Here is a 24027-nt window from a genome sequence, read left to right as displayed (position 1 = left end):
CCGGGGGGAACCCCATGGTGTTCCCAGGCCAGCCGTGAGACGCAGTCTCTCCGGCGTGTCCTGGGTCTTCCCCGGGGCCTCCACCCTGTGGGACATACCCGGAACACCTTCCTGCAGAGGCGTCTAGACCAGATGACCGAGCCACCTCAACTGGTTCCTCAGGAAATCCCATTCAACTCAATTTATTTGTATAATGGTGGACAAAACAAGTATTTGGTCTATTACAGTTTATCTCAATAATGATTGTCAATAACAGAGCTGAAATGTTTCCTGTACTTTGTCAATTTCCACAGATCCTCTATTGGATTGAGGTCCAGGGACTGGCTAGACCAGGGGTAGGCAACCTAGGGCCCTAATGTGGCCCGAGGGCCTTATGTGGCCCATTAAACGATGCAATCTAGCCCGCTAAACTGGATAAATTATGTTGATAATCCTTAGTAATGTTTTGTTTCTCTTATGAGGTGAATAACCAAAACACTCCACGCATTTGTTCCTGGTCCAGCCCTTCTGTCAATCAGTTTGTGGCCAATGAATCAAAATGTTTGCCCACCCCTGGGCTAGACCACTCCAGAACCAAGAAATGCTTTTCTACATAGCCACTCTTGCTATCCAGGCGATGGGTTTGGGATAAAAAAATTTTTTTTTTACATGTTTTTTACAGTTGATCACATGTTTTTTAGACTTTTGCAGCTGTATTTATTTATTAAGACGAATCTCATTTTTGATAATACTTTTCATAATAATTGTAATAATAATTTTTAATAATTTAATATGAATGTCATTTTTGATGTTCTTTTTTGATGTTATATTAAATACATTATTTCTGAATGTCGTTTTTGCTGCCACAGACAGATGAAATTTCCCCATTGTGGGATTAATAAAGTCATCTATCTATCTATCTATCTATCTATCTATCTATCTATCTATCTATCTATCTATCTATCTATCTATCTATCTATCTATCTATCTATCTATCTATCTATCTATCTATCTATCTATCTATCTATCTATCTATCTATCTATCTATCTATCTATCTATCTATCTATCTATCTATCTATCTATCTATCTATCTATCTATCTATCTATCTATCTATCTATCTATCTATCTATCTATCTATCTATCTATCCATCCATCCATCCATCCATCCATCCATCCATCCATCCATCCATCCATCCATCCATCCATCCATCCATCCATCCATCCATCCATCCATCCATCCATCCATCCATCCATCCATCCATCCATCCATCCATCCATCCATCCATCCATCCATCCATCCATCCATCCATCCATCCATCCATCCATCTATCTATCTATCTATCTATCTATCTATCTATCTATCTATCTATCTATCTATCTATCTATCTATCCATCCATCCATCCATCCATCCATCCATCCATCCACCCATCCATCCATCCATCTATCTATCTATCTATCATTGTCATTCTGGAAGATTTACCTTTTCATTCTCCATGTTCTCACTGATGGAAGTATGGAGTCCTATACTGTTCATAATTAAATAAATAAATATTTAATTAAATAAATAAATATGACCTCATGCAAATACACAATCAACCAATAAATCTCTCATAAATATATAAAAAGATCATGAAATTGTGAAAAACCTGCACACAGATTTTAAATTAGCCATTGTTCATTTTGCTTTAAAAACCTGTTCATTATTTTAAAACACCATTTTAAAATATTCATTTTTAATCATGTGGAATATTATTATAATTCTTTCTTTTTTCAGAAGCTCGTATTTCAAAATCAATATTTTCCAAAGTAGCTTTGTTTTTATTTCATGTTGCTGTTTTTCACAATGGCTTATTTATTTAATGAAATGCTTTTTCAGGAGAATGGGTCTGTCCGTCAATCAGTGAAAGTGGGCGGGATCTAAACGCTCATTGGCTCATCCATGGAAATTGACTCATATTCCTCGATACCCGCTCAGCGGTGTGCCAGTCAGAGAGATGACATGTTTCAGGAATATCTGCACGGCTTTGCTGACATTAGAGATCAAATAGAGACAAACAATCTGTCTGCTGCAGAAGATGCAAACATCTACGACTCTGTTTTTGTAGTTTGAGGGTTTGTGTGGACCAAACCACAGAGGAGCTCCGGTCATCCCCGTCTCGAAGTCCCCGGTTGAAACACTCCTCATTCTTACGCAGAGCTGGCGGACCGACAGTCAGATCAGGCAGCTGCGCAAAGCGGAACAAGCCTTTTCGTGCCTCCTGGACCTTATGATATTTTTCTATTTTCAATGAGACAATGATTATAATCAGGTCCTCTGATTTTATTTTTCCCTCTCAGGGAAAATGTTGAACCTTTCCTGCGATGACGTTTCTGTCATCTTAACACTCTCCATGTACACTGTGCATCCATGCATTGTTACTGAGATAAGCACAATCAACCGCTCCGTGTGGCTATCAGGCTAAAAACATTAGCTGGTAGCCCCTCCCACACGCGGCATGGTGCATTCATGGAACTCCAGTTCATAGAAGTTGTGTGGAACTCCAACAACCACTCAGACTAACTTAGACCACTACTAAATTTTCATGAGAAGATAAAAATTGCCGAACCGACCACAAAATCACCTGAATTATGCACACTCGCTCAAAGCCACTTTTATCCGCAAATTTAGAACCAAAACTGCCCAAATTTCTTGTAACACTGTGGATGTGTTGAGGTGCAGGCTCCCCATAGTGTTGAGGGGTGGGCATTGCGCCGTCACGTTTGCTGAAACATCTTCGATCGATGTAGTCAGGGTGTTGCTGCTCATGTCTGAGTAAAGGAGTAGCCAATCACAAAAGTTTCTCCGCCTTGTCAAGTTTGATTGACAGACAGACCCATTCTCCTGAAAAAGCTCTTCATGAAATAAATAAGCCATTGTGAAAAACAGCAACATGAAATAAAAACAAAGCTACTTTGGAAAATATTGATTTTGAAATCCAAGGTTCTAAAAAAAAGATTTAGAATTATAATAATATTCCACATGATTAAAATGAATATTTTAAAATGGTGTTTTAAAATAATGAACAGGTTTTTAAAGCAAAATGAAATATATTGAATAATATAATGGCTAATTTAAAATCTGTGTGCAGGTTTTTCACAATTTCATGATCTTTTTATATATTTATGAGAGATTTATTGGTTGATTGTGTATTTGCATGAGGTCATATTTATTTATTGAATTAAATATTTATTTATTTAATTATGAACAGTATAGGACTCCATATGGAAGGAGGTTTTGGAAGGGAGCCAGAAATCTTGTCTGCTTGTAGGTGCAAATACCTATTTTCTCCACCATTATTCAAATAAATTCTATGAAAAAAATCATACACCGTGATTTCCTGGATCTTGTTTTTCCATTTTGTTTCTCACAGTTGAAGTGGATCTATGATGAACATTAGAAGACCTCTCTCAACTTCTTAAGTGTGACAGTTTTCCAAATTAGTGACTTGCAAACGTATTGCACTACTGCAAATTTCTATTAAAATTTAAAAAATGTCATAAGACTTCCTAGAAGCAACTAGGAGGTATTTTGATTTAAATATTTTTGGTATAGGAAACCTTTGTTTGGTACATATCACATAAAAAACAAATGAAGTAAAATGTACTTCTTTAGTGTCAAAAAATACTTGAGGTTCACAACAGAATTACTGTCATTTCTATCTTCAGAGAGAAAAACTATTTGTAGATGGGTTTGTAGAATATTTATATTTAGTACTGTGATGAAAGCAAAGCCAGTTGGATGGGCAAGCATATCCTAATCTGTAATGGCATAAAGACGACCACATTTCCACATCCTTGACCAAGAGAATTTCTCCAGGCAAATATGAGGGAATTGTAAAAAAATATGCAGTCACTTTGACAGAAAGCAGAATAAAAAAAAAAGATCAAAGCTGCTGCTCATATTATTTCACTATGGACTTCAAATGTATCTGCTGATGACAGTTTACCGGATCAACTGAGTAAAAATGAAAAGTACCTTTATTTTCCCACTGGATTGTGTGAAGCTTTTGTCAAACACCATGATTCACACCAAATCATGACTGTGCATCACTGACTAAAGTTCATGCTCTATGACTGAGTCTTTGAGTCACTGTTACACACATGATAAGAGAACTTGATTTTAATCTCTTGTGCTTTTATGACTTTTAGTTTAGAAGCATCTAAAATTTCAAAGTAACATTCAAAAATCAAATAAGACAGTTTGTCATATTAGATAACAAAAATAAGATAATTCAGGTAATTTCTGTAATGAAGGTGTATTTTCATTAATTTAATAACTTTTTTTTCTAGCTGAAAAGAGTTCAAAAATTGAGGTGAAGACTATAAAGGCAAAGGGTCAGAGTACAATGCCCTGTGGTGCTCCTTCTCAAATTGACTGTAGACTAAGTGGCGTCTAAATGACCAGAAAAGACCATGACATTTCACTGCATTTGTATCATTGCTTTAAATCACATTAGGTCAGTTGGCAACCAGTAATTAAATATGAACTGATAGATAAAATGAAAGTTCCTGCAAGACCTCTACAGTGTTGATTATTAGGCCATATGTGTACTTAAACCGTAAACTGTATTGAGGTGGTCAAAAACCTCTGCCGTGGTCTAACCTGCTTTGAGCTTCTCTCAATCTCCAGTCTGTTCATTTAATCAACTCTCAACGATGATCCTGTTTCAGGTATACGTCTAGTCGGTACGTTCGCCGTGGCACCCGACGGCATTTCCAGGACGACTCAACCACTACAGCTCGTTACTTCTCCTCCACCACTCGTAACAGCAGACGCTTTTTGGACCACAGAGTCCTCTCCAGCCTCCCCAGGTTGGTAGATGAGACTGGCGCCGCTGTGTGCCAAAACTTGGAAAGTCCTTCCGGTCCCGCTTCCCGCACTCAGTTGCATGGAGTGCACCGCCTTCATGTAACTCCACTGGTTCTCAATCAAATTCAGAATACAATCCAAACTTATTCTTCTCCCCTTCAAAGCTCTCCATAACCTGGCCCCATCTTATCTATCTGATCTTTCCCATATCCACACTTCCTCCCACCTCCTCTGGTCTTCTTCTCTGCAGCTCTCCGTACCCCCCCATCCGACTGGTCACCATGGGGAGCAGAGCCTTCAGCCACTCTGCCCCCCAACTATGGAACTCTCTCCCACTTGGACCTCCATATCGTTGTCTTGTTACCTATCTTTAAACCCAAACTCCAAAACCCGCCTCTTTATATCTGACTTTCTAGTATGATTCCCCATTCCTCCGTTGGCTGATTTTATTTTTTCTGTAATGTACAGTTTCCTTTAGTGGCAAAAAAAAAAGGCGCGCTTTGAAATAAAATGGATCATTATATTATATTATTATTCACCGACAAATTATTGAATTAAGGATGGTAAACCTAATTGTTTTTTCTGATAAATGTTCTCCTGTAAACACTAAATAGAGTAAATAAAGTTGGAGGGCTGAAACTCTGTTTAAACCGACACCTTATACTTTGAGGCAAAGAACGGATAAAACATTTCTGTCAGATGAGGCTAGAAATGAATTATGTCTTTGTTTACTTTACAGGAACAAATGATTTAAGGGAAAGACGGCAACATCTCTTTAAAATCAGCATAAAGGACACAAGGAATCATTATTTTGCAGTTGATTGAGTTATGGCTTCAGGTTCACGCCCTAGAAGACTAAAAGGTGTTTACAGACATACTCACGTGGAATTTTGTTGAGCTCATTCATGAACTTGTTCTTCACCTTGGAAAAGGCTTCGTCCTTCTCGCCCGTGCCTTGGCCAGCCCCGTTGGTGGTGTTGGTGCCAGCCATGGAGGAGGATGCGGTGGTGGGCACCGGGGCCGCCGCTGCCAGCGCTTCCCTTCGACTCTCATTCATCGTGGCGTTGCTTGGCAGCCAGGCGGATGCTGGACGGGAGGAAAAAAAAGACGGAGGAAGCAGTCAGGGGAAGATATTCTTTTCTTCGTATTTTATTGCAGGGCGAGGGGGGTTGCTGTGACAGATGCATGTCAGAGGCAGTCTGCTCGCCTCGTCAGATGACAGAGTTGACGCAGACCGTGTGAGCAGCTGCCGGCTCAGCCTGAGTAAACATCAGCTGGGGTCCGGGATGAATTGGCCAGCTCTCAGAATTCAGAACGAAGCGACTCGCTCATTGCTCAAAGTCCAGATTAACATCACTGAACAGTAATAAAATCATTATTTATTCCTATCATAGAGGACAAGGCTTCAATCTTCATTCGGCTTACTCTTAGGCTGAAACTGTGTACCTATAATGGCTAAAAATTGTGTTGGACGAGGGAGGAAGTGCACCACGGAGCTCTTTGTACACAGCAGGTGTGTTTGCTTAGTGTGCAGCTCTTTTGTGACGGCACAAAGGAGACAACACTTCTCTCATGTTAACTGCTGCTGTTAGTGTGCGAGCGCTCATGCATTTCTTCATTTTTGCTCTGCACCACAGAAGCCTCATCCTCAGACTTGTTAGTCATCACTATACTAAATATTAGAGGCCAGTTCCACATGAATCGTCCACATCATCTCAGATCAACAGCATATTATATTACGTTTTTCCATTAGAAACCACGCAAGTCTCGTTAAAACCTCGCCATATTTGTGCACAAAGATGGAAATTCTGTTTTTTTTTTTAAGCGTCGTCGTTATTTTTAACCACAAAATACATTTGAAGTGATGCAGTTTGGGGAATATTATGATGACAGTTACAGAGAACAGCAGCACCATAACACCTTCACTACACAGGAACTATTGTGTATTCCTATTGTGCAGGTTGTAATTTGTTTCCGTTGCCATGAAGATTCAGGAGTACAAACAAAAAAGACTATAAAATGGTTTCAATGGAACTAAAATGGATTCAGGACATCTTCAGCCAAAACTGAGACTCAGAGAGAAATACCTGGTACTGAACAGTGCAGGTGAAGTTTTCAAGATTCCTTGTATTTCTTGCCAGATAATCAAGTGTAAATTAAATATGTGTACAAACAAACAAGTTAACAAGAAGTTATTGAAAATCATCACATTTTAGTTTTCTAAAGTTCAGTTCATTGTTGTTTTTTCATGTCAGAATAATCCAAAGTAGGGCTGCACGATATGAGGGAGAACTCGCGTTATCCAATATTAGTGATAATTATTGCGAAAATGATATAATTTGCGGTATATAAACAAATAGCAAAACAACCAAAAACATCATTCCCAGTTCATTGCAAAAGTTTTAAAATTACACTCCAAATGAACATCTAACATAATAGAGCTGGGTCAACAACGTGAAGGGCTCCATCCGATTGGTTCAATGCATAAAGGGATTTATTTGTTTCGTTAAATGCTTCAGGTTGCCATAAGATTGTTTTAGCACATTTAAGGTAACCATATTTTGCAATTTTCGCAGTCTATTGCAACATGCATATTACACAGCTTAATCTCGTAATCTCTGATAACGATAAATTTGCGGTATATTGTGCAGGCCTGATGTAAAGGGAACATTATTAGAACATTTTACCAAACTGTATGGTTACGTGACTTTGCTAAATTCAGTGCTTCCACACATTGGAATAATGGTTCGATTGGTTTTTGCTGACATCATGTTGTTTTGCGCTGTGATGCACTCAGTTGCTTTTACGTTATGGTAAAATAAACCTAATCTTTAGTTTTTCTTAAGGAGAAACTGATTGTGCCACACTAGGGCAGTAAATCTGAATATTAAATACAACATTGCAATTCTGAAATGATGTTCGGGTGTTTGGAGAAGGCTGAGATCAAAACCCGCTTTATGAACCTTGTGACCATCGAGGCTGCGCTGCAGGCTTATGAGATCAGTGTAGCTTCAAAGGCTCAGGAGAATCTGGGGAATTTAGTAGCTGAATAAAGAAAGGCAACCTGAAGAAGTTTTACACAAACTGAAAAGCGTAAGTTCTGTAACAACCTTTTTCTAATGTATAATTTAAGAAATCTTGAAAGTAAATCAGAAATATTTGTAAATTGATAATCAGCACTTCAGTACTAATTTTATTCATTACTTTTTACTTAAAAAAAAAAGTGCAGGGCACATAAAAAAAAAGTCTGTACGACAATACTGGGACTTATTCTGATGTTTCTCCTGTTTTACTAAATGATTTATTTAGAGTAACCGTGGCAACAGGGATTTTGGAGAAGTTGCACATGTTTTAAAACTCAAGAGACGAAGCGTTGAGCAAGAAAAAGAAAGCTTTGATGTTTTCACTGTGAAAAGTAAAAATAAAAAGAAACAATACCTGATAAAATGATCAAATATAAAATTATTCAATTGATCATGTAAACATTATAATCTGATCATGGCAGATATCTAATTTCCTTTTGCATTTATACCAGTTTATCTGATTTTTTTTCTTGTTCTATGTTAAAATAAAAACATGCAATAAAGAAAAATATAATGACATTAAAAATAAAAACCCTAACAAAGATATTGTTTTAATCTTGGGCAGTTCTGAGACTCCTTGGCCGATTTCACTAGAAATGAACTGAAAAATGTAAACCAGGTTTTTGGAGGATCAAACTTTGCAAATGAATTTAAACAGATATTAGGATAATTGTCGTCACATATTAACGATAGATCTGCGTTGCAGGGTTTTAACCTTACATAACCCACAGGGTCAAACTTTGATCTGTTTTTTCTTCTTCAATTTCTTTCTATATTTTTTATTTAAATCTATTATGGGTCACTGTTAACTGCTGCTAATCAAACTGAGCAAACAAACAAACAAAAGAAGAATATTGCGTTTGGGTTCTCCAGGATCTGGCAGCAGGGGGGCCATGGGGTTCTTAATTCCAGTTTTTAACATCCAGTGCCGCTGACTGCTGTTTACATGAACCAGGTGTGCTCTGCTGACCCCCCAGAACTGGGGATGTGGACCCCTCTGATCTGGACTACCACTTCTCTGAATAGTTGCCAGTGGTGCAGAGAGCCTTTGAGAATCAGTGAGAACTCCAAAGCCGACACTGAGCAGCTGAGTCCAACTCTGGATGGTGAGATGTTATCTTTGGGTTTCACCATGTTCTTTTTCTTCTTCTGAAAGTCTACCTGTGCTACCTGCCATTAAAGCATCTGACATCATCAGCTCACTTAGCAACAACAGAGTTGTTGCCAGGTTACGATGAACAAGCACTTTCACAGCCTTAAGCCCCTCTGCTACACTTTAAACTTATCAAAATGGGAAGGTGATTACTTTTTACACTCGACTTCCCTAAATGTTCAAAAGTTTCCATCAATTTGTTGGTTAGACTTTTGCATAAAAAAAGACCTCAAGGTGAAAGTAATCATCCTTAATAAAAATAAAAATTTTAATCTTCGTTAGTATTCCTCGATTTAATCATCCTGGTTTCAATTGTGGCTTTGAATAACGTTTAAACGTACAAATCTAATTTTTGTTTTCCTCTTTATCAGGAAGGTCAAAGTGTTTAGATCCCAATCAAGATGGCGATAAACGTAATGGAAATTCATCTTTTAATCATTTGAGATAATAATATACATTAACACCCATCATCTGATTTCCACATGGGCTGCTGCTTCTCTGTGAAAACTCTGTGAAATCGCTGCACCTTCCAGCTGCGACTAACACTTGGCTAACACATCTTCAACAGCATCTTTTTCCATCATCAACACGTTCCTCACTTCTGCTGAAGATCTAAAAAGCACAGTGCCAAATGAAGCGCAGCTTGTATTGAAAGACAGATGATTCATCAAGGAAAATTGTATTTAAGGAGAAGAATGGCTGTGCGCTCTGAGCAACCACTGGTTACCTTGAGCCTCTCAAGCTGCCTCACAGTTGTATGATCGCCCACGCATGTCCATGTTGGCACAGCCTCCCTTCGGTCTCTTTGAAATGTTGCAAGGTTAGTGTGGAGGCTGATTCATTGAGAGCCGGCTTGGCAGTGACAGAGATACTTCAACAGGGGCGAGGTCTTTAACAAAGCGCAGTGATGCTCTGCAGAGTGCGTGTGGGAGGAAAAAGAATTGATCATGCTTTGGGTGTGCATGTGAGGAGAAGATAAAGAGCTGGTCAGTTTGTAAACTCGTGTTGATGTAAAAAAGGCAGAAAAAGTCTGCACTTCTTTTTCCAGCATGGGTTTGTTAGTTTGCGGAAAATAAACTGCAGACATAATTTTTTTTTTATTGGTGCCGTTTCCCAGTAAAAGAAACTTTCAGAATGTGGAGTAACTTCTGTGCATCTATTTAAAAAAAGAGGACATTAAAAAATACAGCATAGGTTGCTGGAGTCAAATTCCTTAGGTGCACACTCATAGTTTTGCTAAAAGAGCTGATTTTGATTTGTTTGTTTAAGACATTGACTGTAAATGGATTTGGACTGAGTGACCCCCTCCCCCTTGCATTCCAAATAAGAAGTGAAGGAGCCAAAATCCTATAGACCTCTATTAAGAAAATAACATGTTACCCAGTCCGTTTAATTGTCAGAATAACTATTCTTGCTCTGCTACTTTTTTTTCTACGTGTTCTTAATAATTCTAGTTTTTTAAATGATATTTTTCTGTAGTGCAAGCTGTTCAAGTTATAAACCGACCAATCAGATGCCTCAATAAAAGTGGGTAGTGACTGCTAGCCCCCAGGTCTAACCTTTGAAATGCTTGATACATTTAGTGTAGCCCACTTTCAAGCCGTAGGGGTGTTGACTTCCAACAAGCACAGTCCTGATTGGGGAGTGGTTGCCGTAGAAAAACAATGACTCAGACTAATTACTGGTTGCTGACATTTTCTGACTTCAACATGGCTATATTGCAAAAGAAAAAAAAAAAAAAAACGACTGAATTTACTTCATTTGGTTGGAGCCAGAAGTAAGTCATTTTCTGCGGGTGACACCTCACTCACTTGGTCCAGTTCTCATATACAGTAAATGGTTTAACCATCAAAATGTCAAATGATGTACAAGTTTCTGAGCTCATTGAAGACATACGAAGGCTTTGAGCCCAGAACAAATATGAGACAGCAAGATCGATATCATCAAAAAAAAAAAAGTGGACGATTTGAAACAACACTCCAAGATGAATAACATGGTAATTTCAGTACAGGTCGAACATTGGCCAAAAGCTAATGCAGCTAATGCTAACGTATACGTATATACATGTCCATATTTCTTTATAAACCAATTCCAAAGACGAGAAACCAACAGTGAGCATGACGCCATGTTGGCTCTGTTACGCTTTTCACACTGAAAACGTACAAATGAAACATTCATTTAACCCATATGCTCGCCGGCCCAGTCAAGCGTAAGATGACAACTTCTACATTATCTTAATTTCCTGCAGTGGCAGCAGGCGGTCCACTTGAAAGCTGGTCTCATTCACTGCTGGAGTGGATTGGGGCTAACTAATCTCAACAGAACACCAAAGAGTGCTGACCTTTTTCTCTCTCAAAGAGCTGTCATGACAGGGTAATCATACTGTATACCCACTGCAAGGCGTACTTAATATCTATCCTGCCATCATTACATTCTACTTAAAGCCAGTCTTGAATATAACCCACCGAACGCCTCTGCATTCTTCTGAAAGTCTCAGACTTGCATTAAAATCTGACTGAAGTTGACATCCCTGTCAATCCAAACCGCCGCACAGTGGGCTGCGTAACGCAGCTGTTTTCTGCTTCTTTCGGCTCCAGCCGTCTATTTAGAGGCATGTCACTCAGGTGTAAAACCCCAACCCAATTACAGGGCTGCCAGATGGCCCAGCATGTCCCCCCCCCCAACCACAGGCGCCATGCAGCAACAGCTCCTCACTATCACCTCTCTCTCTCCGTCTTTAACTAGGTCAGCATGGTTGTTTTTCATCTCGCTCTATCAGTCCATCCCTCTATCACTGTCATCAAATGCTTTCATGTCAACCCCCCTCCTGCCCCCCTAACCTGGATATTAACCCAACTATTATTATGTTCACCAACTACCGTACAAATACTCAAAAGTAACCAAACTGATCTTTGTGACCCATTTCTATGTCTTCCTCACAGTGGGGGCAGTTTGACACTTTTCTTGAGGTTTCAATATTTTGCTGTCTTAGAAAGTGAAAGCTGCTAAAACAGCCAAGTGTGGGTTTGATGGAGTCCAGTTTTCCGTCTTTTTAAGGTTATACAGATCACATCACATCTGGGCTTCTGAGGATTTTATTGGGGTGCATGTGTGTGCGCATGTGTGTGTGCTTGTTTTGTTGAGACACTTTGAGGCTCCCCTTATCAACTTCAAGGTCATCCGGACCAGATGAGTGAATAAGAGAGCTAAGAGAGTGGACATTCCAAAACAGCCGAGTGGAGAGGCGGAGCTGAAATGCTCTGAAATGCTTTGCTGCACTTGCCTTGCTGATGCTGAAGTAGTTTTGGTATTTTCATTACAGCCTGTGTATTCCGTGCTCTCTCTGTCGTTTATTTTTCAGCCAAGTTCTGATGTCCAATTTGGCAATTTTAGGATACAACAAGATTGAGTCTCAAACAGAAACGGTACAATAGCACCTGTCCTGGGGGGCTGGATTCATGGATGGGCGCTGGGCCTGGATCACACTTATGTAAATGGTAAATGGCGTATACTTATAAAGCGCTTTTCTACCTTCTTCGAAGGCTGAAAGCGCTTCACAGTCACAGACCATTATGTATAGGGAAAAAAAACCCAATCTCTTATCCATTTATGCGACTTTAAAAAGTCAGTGAACTGCCAGTTGCTACAAGTGGACTCTAAATGGTTGTAAAATAAATTAATTTGTGTTTTAATTTTTTAATAGGAAGAAATAAAATTAAAATTGAATCTTTTTAAAAGGTAAATCCGAGCTGTTAATGACTCAAAAACAATAATGAACAGAACCAATCAAGGAAATCTTAAACACAGAACCCACAAGGAATGAATCAACCTAATGTGAAAACAGAACCATTAGCTGAACATTTCCTCAACAATTGAGCCGTAATGAAGTCATAACATGTGCATTCCTCACCTAATTGCAACAATTGTGATTATTTGCCAGTTAACAGTTGCTCAGAGGTTTTAAATCAGACTCAATTAAGGCGTGGGAATTGTTGTTGTTTATAGTAATGATCTGAAAGACACTTGGCAACGATTTGCAGATTTGAATTAACTAGTAATCAAAGTAAGGACTCTTGTTTTGATCCATTGGGAGTGCTAGAAGTGTTGCCACAATAAAGGTTGAATCAAAAGGTTGGAATGAAACCACACGTTTGCATACATAATGAAGAGTTTCAACAAAACCAGGGAGATCGTCAGCAGATACGTCTCAGTCAGGACATTCAAACTTTATTTCTCTCTTTTATTACTCAGGTATGAGTCATTATTGCATTATCCAGGTTTCTGTCACTAAGGATGATACATAGAAATGCAAGGTCGGAATTTTGTCATCACTTTTATCTTGAATAGCCAGAAGAAGGTTATCACAAGAAAATGTCTTTTGAAGAAAGTTACTTTTATTACTTTTTTTTTTTTACTGAATAGCAGCATTTTTCAACGGAAGAACTACAGCAACCAACAATAAGTGGTTGTCAACTAAATATTCCAATATATTTTCATTAATCATGACTTTAAAAAAATAAACTGTATATTTTTGTCACACAAATCAGCAACCAGAACAGTAACTGCTGCAGCGAAGTCTGCAGGTATAAAGCATTTCTTCCTAAACTTCAGGAAAGTAAGCTGACACCTGCATTACAGGCCCCCACCACCTTTAAAGCGCTTATTTGTTTAGAACCAGTTCCTTAAGACAGTGCAGCCACACAGGCACGCACATGGGAGGGGAGTCTTTCCGTAGATAGTAGGAGACATGAATGATTGCCAGGTGAGCTGCCTCCAGCGAGTAGAGATAAGAAGAGTTTGAGAAGGCCTGTGACCACTTCTCCTTGTCCAGTGAAGCCTCTTTACTCACCTGGAGCCAATCTCAGGGGGTAATGGAACTGGAAAATGCTATTAACCTCGCTTTGCAGGAAGACTACGACAGCTCTATTAAGTCGGCTCACAAAGATTCCTCCATTTTCAATTACTGCCTCCGAAGCACGGAGAAAAGTTGGAAAATCTTCCTTGTTGTCTGTCAAAAAAGGACTCAAAGGAGGAAGATCCAGAGAGCTCGTATTATCTCCTTGTTGCAAGCATGGCAGAGATGTGACACTCACTGAGTTGTTGCGAGATCGGTTCAGTCGGTTTATGACAAACATTGCAAAGTGCCCCACACTCTGTGACATGCCCCAGTCAGTCAGGGACTAAATAGGAAACAAGCGGAAGGAGGGTAAAGATCAGCAGATGGAGATGTCAAACTATTGGATCCTAATTTAACCCTTTATTACCAGAGTTTAGCTCCAGTATTGACGTTCTTTGGATTGACGTTTACTCAATTAATGTACAGTGTTCCCTTATATCAAAGTACAGATTTCGTGGTCTTGCGGTTTTGCATTTTTTTTTTTAAGTGCAACTTTGCATTTTTTCAGGGGATGGGTTCGTTCAAAATGAACCAATATCGACTATGATTCATACCGGAGACTGCAAATAATGATACGGATGAATTTTTGTCAAAACGAATTGCTACACCCCTACAAATCTTTCATTGTTAGCAGTTTTCATCCCATAATACTGGACTTATTTTTTTTCCACAAAGGATTGAACTTTGAGAGTTTCAACGACAGAGAAGTTTGAGAAAAGTGTATTAAGTGTGTAGTTAGGGATTTTACAGCCTAAAACATCTGTCATTGGGATTTCACTTATCGCTGATTATTTTAAGAAACTCAACCCTTAACATAAACAAAGCAACACTGTAATTCTGAAACTTTGCAGTAGTTTATGTAATCAAGATAAACCACCTCATCCGTACCAATAGACAACAATAATCTAGTCAAATCCGTTGAAATTAAGTGAATAGGGTAAATGCTGGAATAGTTGTGGTGGTTCAAAGCGCATACGTTGAATTACTGTCGCCATCACCAGCTCAGGTATTAAACTCCTACACATGTACATTTTCTAAAATAACAATCAAAGTGTGTTTACTGTATGCTTTTCCAGATTCAAAAGTAGTTGATTGGTCTGCTGTGTCTTACCCCCCCCCCAAACTGAAAACCAACTTTCTCTTCCTGTCTCCCTGACAGACAGAGATACAAGATCCCGTGACTAATACATGGCTGCATGTTTTTCTGGCTGTAAGGCTGGGTTGGGAGGTTTGTATGCCACTTGAGGGTCAGGGCTAATACAGCAGCGCCTGGGGAGTCATGTCTGTTGGAATCACTGTGATGTAGGGGAAGAGGGGAGAGGCCAGAGGCTGTGGTGCGAATACTGGTAGGTGAGTCACACAGATGAAGGGCGGCTTTTCGTTCAGCCACTGCACTACATCCAGGGTCACCCTGTGAGGGAAATCTGCCTGGCAACGACTGGCTTCGTGACATGATGGAGGAGGGGGCAATTTAGTGGCTTCAAAGCAGGAAGTAAAACCTCAAAACAGGGACTCTGAAGGCTCTTTGGTATTTTACTAGGAGGGAAGGGTAGTGTTTGTTACATTTCTTACTTCATTTTGTCTTTAATATGATGTTCTCAAGCACTATTTATGATTAATTTTGCTTTAGGATGACAAGATTGTAAAAATGATCTAAACTTAAAATGCTGAGACATTTCTAAATGGACATATCCGCCCTGCACACTGTTTATTATTTTAATATTGATGAATGCCATGTCAGCCTGAACTCTCAGCCCTCGTTATCGTACATCACATAAATATTTGAATCAACTTTAGCCCATTAATTAGAACTGTTAACACCAAAAAAGCTTTACATTTATTGAGGTAGCAAGCACTTGCCGATCGGTCAAAGTCAAACGTTTCTTTTCTGTCAAAACCGTTGACTGTATGTAAGAACTGCCCCCAGAAGATCTCCTGCTGCTGGATCCATGTTTGGCAAAGTATTCTGTCACAAAACAGGCAGACGGGCTGGTTCAAAATGCAACAGGTTTATTAGCTCAGGTAGAAGTCCACAAAGCTAAATCAGGGTCGGGCAGGCAGGGATCAATAACGAGCATGGGAGCATCAGAGAAGAGACGGGGTAGTCAGGATCCTGGCGATATTTTCGGGGCAGGTGGCAGGCAAACCAAGTCAGAGACAAAACAGGGTCAGGAAATGACGCTCGGTAATGCAGGCAGAGTGGCACAGACAATACTTTGCACTGAGTGAAGCTCAGTGTATTGTTTAGGTATGATTTGGGTGATTGCAAATGAAAGTCAGGTGTGTGGGATTGCTGGGAGTTGTAGTGTGTTTAGAACTCTGGAGACGGTCCCCATGGTGACCAGAGGGGGAGACAGAGCTCTGGACTTCTGACAGCAACTGAGCTGAATTTATTTTGTTGGAAGCGGATGTAAGACATTTTTTATGGGTGACGTCACACTCACTCGGTCCAGTTCTCAATGGTGTTGCAGTTCAATGGTCAGCTACCCTCATAGAATATAAAAGGACGGAAAACAAACAGCTGTCTTGGGAAACTTGAAGACTGTGTTGTGACCTTAAATCCTTTCTTTGAACTGCAGTGGATAATTTAGACTGAAGGGGTTGAGCTCAGGGGAAGAACAACTTTATAACAAATGGCCTTTAGCTTTGACTTTATTTAGCTTCATCCCTGCAGCTTCATTTCTTCCTCCTGCCCACCCTTTCACACTTCCCACTGTTCCACCCTGCTGTCCGCAGGGCTCCGCCACAGATATCACAACTGACATGGATTATCAAGGCATGAAATCTGTTGGGAGCGAGGGAAATCAAAGTGGGACATTTTTCAAAGCTTCTTGGTAATAACAGATTCCTAAACATTCATCTGGAGATGCTAATTGAGTGGACTTGTATGAGAAGTGACTTGTTTTTATTTGGTGCCAGATGTTGCTGTGTTTCCCCATTTGTGGTTGCTGCATTAGCTCGTTTGCTTTACTGAGAACAACAAATGCAAGCAGAGTGGTTAGCATTTCCGTCATGCAGACGGTGTTTTGAGTGCTCTTTCCAGCCTCTTGGCAGCTGACCTTTTTAATTCCGAGTGTGGGATGTGCACAGTTGAAGATGCTGCTGTGGATTAGCTCCAAAAACAAATGCGTAAGCTCTTGGACAAAAGTATGAGCAGCCCTCGCCCATCTGAGCTGTCACTTCAAAAGGATGAAATCTACTGCAACCCCTGTAGTAATATCAGCATTTAAGGGGTTTTGGGGGGACAAGCCATTGCAAAGAAAAACCTAAAGCTAGCATTTAGAGACAAATAATGGCTCCTTCACATTTGAATTGCTGCACGTCAAAAACGGGAGTTACTTCCAACTAAATGACAGGATAAAAATCGGGTTTTGTCTCGTTGATGGCTGAATTCTAGGTCACAAAACATCTGTGTTCTTTGAGCGTCGATGAATAAATCAGCTCATGCAGGACATCACTGCATGCACCCACGTCTTGAATCTAATTGGCACGTCGGAAAAGCTGGATGTCGGATTTCATAACCGAGCCCCCCCCCACCACGCAGACACACACAAGACTGACAGGTTTCTAATCTGATAAAAGTGTCAGTGAAAGATGTGAAAGTGTGATCTGAGGCGACAAATACTTCAACAGCAGTAACAGTCCAAGTGACATCGATCTGTCAGTTTAAACAGATGTGAACCGGTAATGGCAGAACACCGGAGGAGGATTACGTTCCTGCTGATTGGACCAACTTTCTCGCCAGCATAAACTTCTAATCCTAATTGCGTCTCTTTCCCAGCACACCGTCGTGCTTTTGCCTTTTTCATTTTCTGACCATCAGAAAGACGTTCCTCCCCACTGACTACCGTTTCATAAGCCCACAGCCTCTCACCAAATTTCCGCCCACAGTCTTTGTTAGAGACCAGCAGGCCTACAAACGTCCAACCAGCTCAATTGTCAAAAATTATAATTTCAGCGCTGCACAAGTAAAGATTGCACCAAAAGAAAAGATAAGTGCTCTGAGAAAAGGAACATGTGAAATAATAGCCCAGGGACCAAAATGATATCTGCTGTTGATTCATTGTACTAAGTGCAGGTTGTCAGACTGGATTTTTTTTGGTGGCGTCATTAAACACAATCATACTCCAACAGTGCTGGATCAGACTAAAACTTAACTTATTGACAGTAGTGGCAGCTTTGACAGAAATCATTGTGAGCAAGATGTTGAAATGAACAGGCAGCGTGGGCAACACTTTGAAAGTTTATTTGCTATCAGGCATCTCTGACACTGCGCTAGCGTGACTTTTGATTTTCCCTTTTAGGACCGGCGCTCTCATTTGCATGCCTGCCGTTATCACCGTGACGGCAGGTTGTGAGGAGCTACAGCAGTATTGAAGCAACAGCTCCGGAAAAAACAAGGGGAAACATCTGTGGAACACCTCTTTTATTTACCCTCACCATACCTCATCTAGAAGCTTGAAAGTAGTTTAATTTAAAAGGTGTCAGATTTGAGACAAAACTTCTCTTGTATAGCAAAGGTGGAATCCAGGATGCAGATCAAGATGACATGTCAAGAGAAAAAGAAAACCGCTCAGGAACAAAACACGTGTGCAGGTGGTTAATACCAGGATGAAGCACTAAAATGGATACTTGGTGCTACAGACAGGCTGGAAATGTGCTCTGTAGAGGTGGCTCCTGCTGTAAACACTAGAATATTGATTTTATGTCCTTTCAAGGAATCTACACAAGGACCTTTTTATATGTTTTTGGTCTTCCAACAGAATAAAAAAGTAAATTTCCATTTCCACTACTGTTTTTCATTTTCTAAAACTGTCTCCAAAAGAAGGCAGCATGGTGGGGTAGTGGTTAGCACTCTCACCTTACAACGAAAGGTTCAAATCCCAGCTGGGACCTTTCTGTGTGGAGTTTACATGTTCTACACGTGCATGTGTGGGTTTTCTCTGGGCATTCAGACTAAAAACATGCTTTGGTTGATTGATGATTTCTAATTGTCCCTAGGTATGAATGTGAGATTGTGGTCCTGTAACGAATTGGTGACTTGTTCAGGGTGTGTCCCGCCTTTGCCCAGCAGTAGTTGGGCAAAGGCGGAGCAAAAACATGCTTCAAAGGTTAATTGGCAACTCTAAATTGACCATAGGTGTGAGTGTGGGAGTGAATGGGTGTGTGATTGTAGACATTCTACCCTGCGACAAACTGGCGACTTGTTCAGGGTGTCCCCGCTGCCATCGCCCACAAGTGGCTACGGTATAGAAAATGAATGAATGAATAGTTGGGGTTGGCTCCATCAGCCCCGTGACCCCGAAAAGGATTCAGTGGGTTCAAAAAATGCCTTTTTTCTGCTTTCTGAGAAATGTATAGTATTCCAATGGAAATTGACTAATTTTCTTGCTGAAAGATTAAAAAACAAAGACTTCTCATCACTGTATTCATGCTACAACAACAATTTAAAAAGAAAGTCATTATTGATTTTTAGGAACTTTTAATGGAAATACAAATCATATATGAACAAAACTGTTAAATAATTCTCAAGAAACTAAAGCTACAGTCTCCACACATTCTTACCTGGTTAATTATCACCTATTCTTACTAGTTAACTGTTAACAAATTCTTCTTGGTGATAGTTGCACTAATTTTGCTTGACTGCTTAAGCTATTTCACAGAAGAGCTCAGTTTGAGCATTAAATGACAAAATCCTGGGAGTGTTTACTAAATTTGTTCATTTTTCAAATAAAGTTAAAAACAGTATCAGATCAGGAATCGGTGTCGGCAGAGTCTATTAATCAAATGACTTGAAATCAGTTTGGGGCCAAAAAACATCTGATTGGTAATTAAACATTTTGCTAAAGAACTGTGCAAAGAAACCCACTGAGCAGCCTCAGGGGTTTTTCTAACTCTTCTCCTTTCCAGAGTAAACTTACAAAAGGTTAATAATCTTATCATAACTCTGCAGTGCTTCACTCAACAGCCGGCTACCAACCTCTAACCGCTTTAAGCCCGGAGGCCACTTGGGAGACCCAATCATAATCATGATGAGTCCAGGATAGACTTTAGGGGCTCTGAACAAAAGCCCCCCTTGTAATAGTACCTCTAGGCACCAACAGAACCCCCCCCCCCCCATATCTCCCACAGCTCACATGATAATTATCACTGCTGGCTCTGGCCGAGCCAACAGCTGCCACGTCCAAGCAACGCGTCAGTAGATTTTGGGTAGAGCATGGTACTGTGATTAAAATAAATTAAGTCTATGGGGTGTGTGTGTGGGTGAGGGTGGGGGGGGGGGGTCCTGTTTTATTGGAGAACAAGCATGGCCTTTTTTTTTAATTTAGCTGTAATTCACATTGATTCAAGAAATATCAGTGAGGGTTTTTCAGGTTCTGTGAGCTGTCCGTGGTCCTGAAGAGAAACAAGGAAGGGATTTTTGATTTCATACCCAAGGAAAAACGTTTAAGCTGCTGGAAATTAAATAAATAAATAAGACTCACGTTTAAAATGATCAATAAATGATACAATATAATGGATCTCCAGTTCTGCCTGCTATACTGAGAAGGTAAAAGTGTAGGGGGAGTCCTTCATCTACTTGCATTTTTTCCTTTGTGGCAAGAATATGAAAACAAACCAAACCAAACTGAAAAAAAGAGACCGAAAATGTTGGTCATCAATCATTAATTAAAACTCTCCAGGTCTGTCAGTGGGCAAGATTCTTAGAGCAACACATTTCACCCCTTCTGGCAAACGTGTTTGACTACCACAAAAAATCTGACAGTTTAAAAACAAAGTTTCATTTTCACTCTGTTGGTTTTTTCGGTTCAGTGTCATGACATGATCAGCCCACTTAAAAGCTGCCCACTTTAATTCCAGACATAAGTTTGCCTCAAAAATGAAAATATTTCTAAAAGAGGCCAGCATCTCCATCCTTTTTCAAAGAGAATCTAGTTTCACCCACGGAAGACAATTTCACATTGGGTCTTCATTCCACATGGACAGCCAGAGTTTCCTCGTGCATACACTCCATTTTTTTAATTTTACTTCAGATTTATCATTTACAGGCATTGGCCAACACTTCAGTTTATTTATCTGTATAATGTTTTTGCAGAACATGCAGTCTACATATTCCATGAGGATTCAAGCGTGATGTTTGCTCATTCAAATGAAAAGCAAAAGCTTTGCAGATGACTGACCAAGGCAGTGAAATGACAGATGTTGCAAACATTTTTGTCTGCCTTCCCTTCACTGATTCCTCAGCCCGATTTCAAAACTCATATTGCTTATAAAATCTAAAATTTGTTTTGCTTAGATGGATGAGATTAGCAAAAATTCTTCTTGAAAAATAATTATTTTTTAAAGCCCATCTGCTTGCAGTGTAATCGCTCCAATGAAAATTGAAATATAAATGTTATAAAACATGTTTTAGACTGGTTTAGAGTGTCGGAGTTAGACTTCATCTCATATATACTTCCTTAAAACTTGCTATGTCTAAAACAATTTAAAACAAACCTGATAGTTCTGATAACATATTAGAGGAGGGAAAAACTCCAGAAACAGCCAATCTAATAAATATTAAATTCAGAAACACGCGCAGATAAACTTTCAACATTCTTCATGATAAACAATATCACACTGGTGTTCTGCAGGATATGAAGAGGAGGAATCAAACACAATCCCAAGTGAAACGTTTGGTATCATACACATTTAATGAGATATCTCCTCATTCACTCCTTTCATCAGTTTTCAGCAGGTTCCAATAAATGTAAGTAACATGTTGCCTCACACATTGTTAAACACGTGTAGGAAGTAAAACAAAAGGAAGCAGAAGGTCGTCGTATCTGGCAATTTCTTTGGAGAGAAAAGAGAGAGGGGGTCCTATGTGGTCGTCTTATGGCAGAAGTAGCAGAAGGATGGCATTTCTGGTCTTCTCTTTGGAGAAGAAGCAGGAAGTCAGTACATTTGCTAACAATTTTGTTGCTGAAGTGCTATAACTATTTTATATGGAGTACTATTTCTGCCACCACGTTGCACACCAAACTTTCTAAGTTGCAAATAAAAATATTAAATATTTGCTTTCAATTTTCTTTTGCTTGCAACATTATTTTTTTTTCCAAATTTCTTTTTTACGCTTTCAATTTTTTTTTACTTACGTGAGCAAAATCAAAGATAGGAAAAAAGCGAGATGAGACACAATGCATGCGACAACATTTGTTTGGCAAAAATATATTTTTGAAAGCAAAACAAAATTGGAAAAAAAACATTTTTGGCAGCAAAAAAAAATTTTTTAAGCAAAAACAAATTGAAAGCAAATATTTAATATTTTCATTTGCAACTTATAAAGTTTTGTGTGCAACGTGGTGGCATAAATGTAACTCCATATTTTTTTAAATGATAAAACTGAATAAAAATGATAGAAAGAAGACTGATTAAAAAAACTGTGAAAAAGCTTTAAATACTCCACATATGCACCTGCTGGGGGTTTGTGGTGACAGATTAATTCACTGAAGGCCCGTGGCGAAAAACGCTGGCGAAAATTCGTCCCGGTGTGTGCGGGCCTTTACACTGATGCGTGGAAAAGACAGCTCCCCCTAGAGGATATAAAGGTAGCTGCAAGAACAGTCTTCCAGTTGAAACACCAGGGGGAGAAGGTGTCCAGTAGAAATGCTGCCTTTATGTCTCGTTAGTTTCATGGTTGAGCAAAATTACAAAAAGACTTGTATGAGGCTGAAGCAGTCTCACCCCCCATCTAAAAACTAACTGGGAGACCAATTACTTTGTTTTTGTAGGGGAGGGCATGCCAAGGCCTCTGGGCTTCAGACAGGAATTACTTGACATAACTTCACCCTTCTGTGCTTTTCTAACTGCATGTCTGTAGTATTTTGCAGAGCAAGCACCACCAAAAGGAAGTCTAGAAAGGCTGCATACATACATACATTCTTAGGCTAAAACACATTAGAGCAGATGAAAGCTAAAACTTAACTGTGTCTGGCTAAAACTAACCTGTCTGCTGATTAGGATTTGCTTTCAATCATTTGTCATCTAAACATGTTTTGTCCCTTTTGGGGTCACGGGGCTGCTGGAGTTTATCCCAGCCACTCGTGGGCGAAGATAGGGGACATCCTGGACAGGTCGCCAGTCCGTCGCAGATTCCCCCTAAAAGATTTATTTACCTTTTAACTGAATGAGAAACATATTTGGAAATTTGATAATGAGAGGTGACCGGACAATAGACTGCTTCTTTTTTTTCCCTTTTTTTGTGAGGAGCATGAGATTTAGGGGATGGTTCCTGGTGAGACGTCTCAGCAGAGCGCCGGTCTGGCAGGAGTTGAACGCCAGCCGGCCTCTGCTGGGCATGGGCAAACAGTCGTGTCATTCAACTGCAGCCCAATCCGATCAGACGGAGAAGAGGACGGCTGAGGTCAAAGCACACAAAAGCCTGCTGTCCAAATCCTCACTGCTGTTCCCCATCTGACATGTGCTCATGTGGGGCACCAAGAATCTGAGGGAAGCCAGCTTTTCAGGAACATTTGGCAAAAACGGAAAGCAGAAATACTCATTTGGCAGCTCATGGTGCCTCCTCAACAGCAGCGCACCTGACTCTTAACAACCCACTCAGATGGAAATGGTGTTTTTGGTGTTTTTAGCATGTTCTTGGTGCAATTTTCTGAAGATGGAGGACATTTAGAAAGAAAATTAAACTCAAAAATGCGATTCAAAGTATTTCTTTACTCAAATCGTTGTGAATCAGGAGCAGATGAACAAAGTGTCGTTTGAAAAAGAAAGCTTATCTGTGGCAATACGTCACAGGCAATAGCTCTGCCCACAACTCAGAGGTCAATTTCTAGTGAACTCCTGCTTCTTTGCAGAAACTATGTCCTAGCAAGTTATAATATTTTAATATTTGGGCTCAAAACAGCGTAATCATGATTAAAAGACCGGTGGGAATGATATTACTACAGATGGAAAGGTGATTGGAGTGGGAATTCAACTTTAACCTTTAAAAATAACCCAAAATGTCTTCTTTCTCCAAGACTTCGTCAAACACGTCAGGGCTTTCATTCAAGTCCCGCTTGAC

General features: G+C 39.8%; 1 protein-coding gene across 13 annotated transcripts in view; it reads right to left on the bottom strand.

The window, feature by feature from the left end:
• Positions 1–24027, bottom strand: part of syt1a (synaptotagmin Ia) — a 215574-nt gene that overhangs the window by 52565 nt on the left and 138982 nt on the right. For all 13 annotated transcript variants that reach the window (XM_078941964.1, XM_078941959.1, XM_078941961.1 and 10 more), the window contains one exon: positions 5714–5917. In XM_078941964.1, the coding sequence (XP_078798090.1) occupies positions 5714–5888 (175 nt within the window). In that variant the 5' untranslated portion in view covers positions 5889–5917. The remainder of the gene's footprint in view (positions 1–5713; positions 5918–24027) is intronic.

The sequence above is a fragment of the Oryzias latipes genome, chromosome 23 (genome assembly GCF_053564925.1).
Source record: "Oryzias latipes strain Hd-rR chromosome 23, Olatipes_Hd-rR_3.1".
Classification (NCBI taxonomy): domain Eukaryota; kingdom Metazoa; phylum Chordata; class Actinopteri; order Beloniformes; family Adrianichthyidae; genus Oryzias; species Oryzias latipes.
The sequence above is the reverse complement of the archived record's forward strand: the minus strand, read 5'-3'. Positions and strand labels throughout refer to the sequence as shown.